The sequence below is a fragment of the Molossus molossus genome, unplaced genomic scaffold, assembly GCF_014108415.1.
Source record: "Molossus molossus isolate mMolMol1 unplaced genomic scaffold, mMolMol1.p scaffold_m16_p_10, whole genome shotgun sequence".
Taxonomy (NCBI): domain Eukaryota; kingdom Metazoa; phylum Chordata; class Mammalia; order Chiroptera; family Molossidae; genus Molossus; species Molossus molossus.
This window is the reverse complement of record NW_023425345.1, coordinates 52200625-52206632: the sequence shown is the minus strand read 5'-3', so window position 1 is coordinate 52206632 and position 6008 is coordinate 52200625. Positions and strand designations below refer to the sequence as shown.

At 46.2% G+C, this 6008-nt stretch overlaps 1 protein-coding gene across 2 annotated transcripts in view; it reads left to right on the top strand.

Moving 5' to 3' along the window:
* Positions 1 to 210: 210 nt before the first annotated feature.
* Positions 211 to 6008, top strand: part of LOC118623910 (small cell adhesion glycoprotein) — a 29984-nt gene continuing 24186 nt past the window's right edge. The window contains exons 1-2 of one of the 2 annotated variants that reach the window (XM_036251725.1): positions 211 to 352; positions 1276 to 1407. In XM_036251725.1, the coding sequence (XP_036107618.1) occupies positions 1314 to 1407 (94 nt within the window). In that variant the 5' untranslated portion in view covers positions 211 to 352; positions 1276 to 1313. Of the gene's footprint in view, positions 353 to 727; positions 1408 to 6008 lie in introns of those variants that run through there. The other variant, XM_036251726.1, reaches the window with a different exon arrangement.

The window sequence follows — 6008 nt, the reverse complement described above, 5'->3', positions numbered from 1 at the left end:
CCCCCCAGTCCCCAGCGTCGGGGCGAGGGAGGAAGCGGCTCCGGAAGGAGGGTAAAGTGACAATCGGAGAAGGAAAAGCAGACTTTCCTCCTGGGGGAGCAGAGGCGTCCCGCGGGCAGAGGGAACCTGCAGAGGGCGGTTTCTCTCCTCTTTTCCTGTCCCACCCATTCGGCGGGTCCCCCACCCCCACTCGCCGGCCTCCGCAGCTAACTCCGCGCGCCTCTCCGCCGCTTCCTGCAGCCGGTGTCCCTCGGTGGGTCTGCGCGGATCTCTGCGCTTCCGCCCCCGTCCAGCTCACAGGGACGCGCGCAGTGGCGCCGGCCCTTCCCCGGCAGCCCGTCCGACTGGTAAGGTGAGCACGCGGAGGAGGGGACCGGGGAGGGCGGAGAGCCAGGCGAGCCCGGTCGCCCACACTCACGCAGCAGCCACCTCGGCCCGGCTGGAACTGAAACCGAGAGCGGCCGGAGCTCGGCGCGCAGCTGGAGCTCCCGTCGCGGTTCTGGGCCACCTCGAGCGCAGGGAGCACGCCGGTGCCGGTAACGCAGGAGGGCTGAGGCCCGGGTCCAGGGGGCGGGGCCGCGGGGTGAGACCCGACGTCCGCAGAAGTATCGAGGGTCCCGGGCGGCGCCCGCGGCTTGGGCTCGGCCAAGTGGGGTTTGACCCGGTGGCCAGCTAGTGGGGTTCGGTAGAATGTGCACCGACGGGGCCAGTGGACAATGAAGGGAGGACTGAGGGGAGTGGCCAAGCCCAGTGGACCGGTTGTCTCAGGCCAAAAGGCCACTAAGGACCCTTACCTCCAGTTTCCTTTGCCGGGTTCACCTACCACCACTGTCTCAGCCCCCACTCGGGCCGAGCCTGGGCGCAGGGCCTGACACCTAGAGAATGGCTCCGCCCAAACTCACAGAACTGGGTACCCGTGACCGAGATTTGGTGAAACTGGGGCCGCTGCTAGTTTGTATTCCTGTGCCTAACTTTCTCAGCTTCAGAAATCTCTAAAGCAGATGTCATGACCCAGTGAAAGGATCTCGGGGTAGAACGTTCAAAGGTAATGCAGCCCAAATACAGGTGGTCTCACGGATCAGCTCTTGATAATTGAAGCTTGAGGAGATAGTCAGGGAAACCAGCAAGGGTTTAGGACTAGCTCCACAGGGAAAAGAGGGGATAGGGAAGGGACTCAGAAAAATCTGGCACCAGTGGCTTTTCTGTAATTTCCAGTCTCCAGCCCCAGTCAGTGGCCCACCCACCTCATTCCTGTATTTTCCCCTCTTCCTACAGATCAGCTCATTCCTCAAGGTGCCCATCCACTTGCTGCAATGTCTAGCCTCCCAATCAAGCCTTCTCCAGGTCCGCAAGGTGCCCATCCACTTGCTGCAATGACTAGCCTCCCAACCACACCTTCCCCAGGAGGTAGGTGAATGCCTTTTCCTGTAGAATGGTAGACACTTGTTCAACACCCTCACCCCCAGCCCAGTCCTTGAATTCCCTGAGGCCTCAGACCAGATGAGATGACCCTCCCACCTCTTTCTGGCTGCTTCACACAGGAAAAGCTACTGAGAGGAAACAGAAGGCAACTAGAGTGTGCACTTTAGTGCAGTATGCATCTAAGTCTCATGGATCTGGGCCAGTTCCTGGCACTACCACTTAAAGCTTTGTTACCGAGTGAGTTATCTAACTTCTAAGCTTGTTTCCTCATTTGTAAAATGGAGGAAATAGTACCTATCTTATGGGGTTATTTGTGAAGATTAGATAAGACAATTCCTATAAAACACCTAGTACAGTGTCTCAGAGCTAGTAAGCATTTGATAACATTGGTTATTGTTATTATTATTATTATTATTATTATCATTATTAGGTATTTGTTAGAAACCCATCTTTTCCTGGAAAGGAATTCTGCCTGCTTTCTAATGTTCACTCCTCTGATGATACACTCCGGTATCAAAAACCCATTGTTGCCCGGCTGGTGTGGCTCAGTGGTTGAGCGTCAGTCCATGCACCAAGAGGTCGCTGATTCAATTCCCATTCAGGGCACATGCCCAGGTTGTGGGCCAAAACCCCAGTGCAGGGCATGCTGAAGGTGGCCAATCGATCTCATGGATATTTCTATCTCTCTCACTCTCCTTTTCTCTCTCTCTAAGAATCAATAAAGGAGAAAAAAAAATTTTTTTTTAAAACCATTGTTACTGCCCTGGCCGGTTTGACTCAGCGGTTGGAGCATTGGCCTGCGGACCAGAGAGTCCCGGGTTCGGTTCCTGCTAAGGGCATGTACAAAAAAAAAACATTGTTACTGAAGCTATGCTCTCATCACATTGAGAATAGATTCTCACCTTTCGTTTCATAACCAAACCAAGCTGGTTATGAAATAATACATTCGTTGATTATTTTCTTTATGTGCTAGGTAGGTTAACTTGGTTGGTCCATACACCTTTGTTTTCCTCTACAATTTCACTTGTCATTAGGACAGACATTCTCTGTTTTACTGATATGGAAACAATTGAGTGACAACCCCAGGGAAAGCTAAAACAGTGTCCTCTATGACTAGTGATGCACACATTTCAGACTGTGAGTTGTCTGGTGAGAACAAAGAAAAGGGAGAAATAGGTAGAAGTTTAGATTGGTCAGCAAAGGCTTCATGAGTGGAGATGGGGTAGAGCCCCTTACCCTTGAAGGATAGATGAGGTATGTACAGTCAAAGCGGGGTATAGCCAGTATTCCAGATAAAGGCAGCACCATGTGTGAAACTGCAGAGATCACATTTCCCCTGGAGGGAGTTCTGGAGGAGAGGACTGAGAACCTCCAAATAAACCTGCCCATAGGGAAACAAGTTGATGCTTTGGTAGCTAGCTGAGGAATCAGCACTTGGGCAAAAGAGGAACTATTTACATTCTTTTTTTTTTTTTTTTAGTTTGTGGTAAATTATACATAATGTGTTACCATTTTAACCATCTTTTGGTGGACTGTTTAGTAATATTAAGTGTTAATTCACAGTGCTGTGCAACCATCACCTACCATCTATCTCCAGAACTTTTTCATCTTCCTAAACTGAAACTCTATGTTCGTTAAACAATAGCTCCACACTCCCTCTCCCACCAGCCCTTGGTAACCACCACCATTATATTTTCTATCTTAGTATAAATTTGACTAAGTACCTTATATAAGTGAAATCATACCGTTTGTCCTTTCGTGTCTGACTTATTTCACTTAGCATGACATCTCCAGGGTTCATCCATGTTGCAGCATGTGTCAGAATTTGTTTCCTTTTTTAAGGCTGAATAATATATTATTTATATACATATACATATATGTGTGTATATATGTTGTATATTTATCCATTTGTCCATTGATAAATACTTGGGTTGTTTCTATCTTTTGGCTATTGTGAATAATGTTGCTATGAACATGGGCGTACAGATACCTCTCCAAGTTCCTGCTTTCAATTGTTTGGGTTATATATATCCAGAAGTAGAATTATTGAATCATGTGGTAATTCTGTGTTTAATATTTTGAGTAAAACTGTTTCAGAGTCATACTGCTTGTCACAGTGTCTGCATCATTTTACATTTCCACCAGCAGTGCACAAGGGTTCCAATTGCTCTACATTCTCATTACTTTATATATATGTATATATGCACACGCACACACACATGCACATGTAGTAGCTATTTTTTTTTAGTTTAAATTTATTTATTTATTTTTGTTACAGATGTTTCCCCTATTGACACCCCCATTTTTCTCCCATTGACATCCTCCTCTCAATTCTGCCCCCCCAGCATTATTGTCTATGTCTATGTTTATGCATATATGCATATAAGTTCTGCGGTTTATCTCTTCCTTCCCACCCATCCCCCTCTTCTGAGTTTTGTCAGTGTGTACCCTACTTCTATGTCTCTGGGTCTATTTTGTTCATCAGCTTGTTTTGTTCTTTATATTCCACAAATAAGTGAGATCATGTGATATTTGTCTTTCTCTGATTGGCTTGGTTCGCTTAGGATGATGCTCTCCAGGTCCCTCCATGTCATCTCAAAGGATAAGAGATCTTTCTTTATTACAGCTGTAGAGTATTCCATTGTGTATATGTACCACAGCTTTTTTATCTACTCATCTATTGATTGGCACTTGGACTGTTTCCAGATCTTAGTGATTGTAAATAGTGCTGCTAGGGGTACATATATTCTTTCTGATTGGTGTTTTAGGCTTCTTAGGTTATATTCCAAGAAGTGGGATCATTGGGTCAATTTTTTTTTTTTTTTGTATCCTCACCCAAGGACATTTTTGCATTTATCTTCAGATAGAGCGGGAGGGAGAGGGGGAGGAAAAGAGAGAAACATCAACGTGAGAGACACGTCGAGTAGTTGCCACCCACACAACCCCAACCGGGGCCAGGGACAAACTGCAACCAAGGTATGTGCACTTAGCAGGAACCAAACCCAGGACTCTCTAACCGCTGACGCTCTAACCGCTGAGTCAAACTGGCCAGGGCCCTGGGTCAAATTTTAATGAGTGTGATGTGGTATCTCATTGTGGTTTTGATGTACATTTCCCTAATGACTAGTGATATTGAGCAGCTGTATATCTTCTTTGGAGAAATGTCTATTCAAGTCCTTTGCCCATTTTTTAAAAACGCTTTTATTGATTTTTAGAGAGAGGAAGGGAGAGGAAGAGAGAGAGAAACATCTGACTGCCTCCTGCATGCCCCCTACTGGGGATAAAGCCAACAACTCAAGTGTGTACCCCAACCAGGATTCAAACCAGCCACCTCCTGGTGCATGGGCTGACCCCCAACCAACTGAGCCATACTGGCCAGAGAACTTGACCTTTTTTTTTTCTTTTCTTTTCCTTTATTGATTTTAGAGAGAGAGGAAGGGAGAGGGAGAGATAGAAACATCGATGAGAGATAACATCGATTGGCCACCTCTTGCATGCCCCCCACTGGGGATCGGGCCCAGAACTGGGCATGTGTTTTGACCAGGAATCAAACTGGCGACCTCTTAGTGCATGGGTCGACGCTCAACCACTGAACCACACTGGCCAGATGAACTTGCCCATTTTTAAATAGGTTTGTTTTCTTGTTGTTGTCGAGTTGTATATTTACATTCTTGACTCAACTAGTGACATGAGTGATGTGGTATTTTAAGATTTATGCAGTCCCCTATCCACTGGGTCCAAGAAAAATTAAGTTTAGAGATAGGAAAGGAAAAATCACAAACAGGGTGAGATCATTGAGGGTCTTGCATCCCTTCCCCATGTCCCCACCTCCGTCCCCTCAATCCTTTCCCCCTGTCAGTCTGTAAAGATCTCCTAAAGGAGATAACCTCTTGGAATGTTGAAATTGAGGGCCGCATTATGACTTTAATGGGCCCTTGGCACTTTTGCCTTTGTGGGCTTGTTCCTCCATTTTCAAAGATATATATTAAAAATTGTATTGTACACCCTAGGTGGTATGGCTCCGTGGTTAGAGCATCGGCTCACAGACCAAAGAGTTGCAGGTTCGATTTCAGCCAGGGACACATACCTCAGTTGCAGTTCGGTCCCCAGCCTTGGTTGGGGTCATGCGGGAGGCAACCAATCGATGTGTCTCTCTTACACCCATGTTTCTCTCTCTCTTCCTCCCTCCCACTCTATCTGAAGATAAATGGGAAAAAAAATATCCTTGGGTGAGGATTTAAAAAAATTTTTTTTTTGTTTTACAACTGTGTTGGTTTAAGGAAAAATATAATAAAATCATTAACAGCTGCATTTATAATTAATAGTTGGTTGATATAACAATATCACAATTTCCTTGATCTAAATGTTCAATTTTCTTCTTGTGAATTTAAAAGAAATTCAAATCATGAAAACCATTTTCATGGGCCCCTAGAAGTATTGTGGACCCTAGGCACTGTGCCGGCTGTGCCTAGCACATAGGTCACCCTGTTGGAAGTAGGATGGAGTGGAACCTGACATTGTGGGCTTTGCCTGCCCACGAGTAAAGCCCATCCCTTTCTACCTAATCCCACTAGCTACTTCCTAGA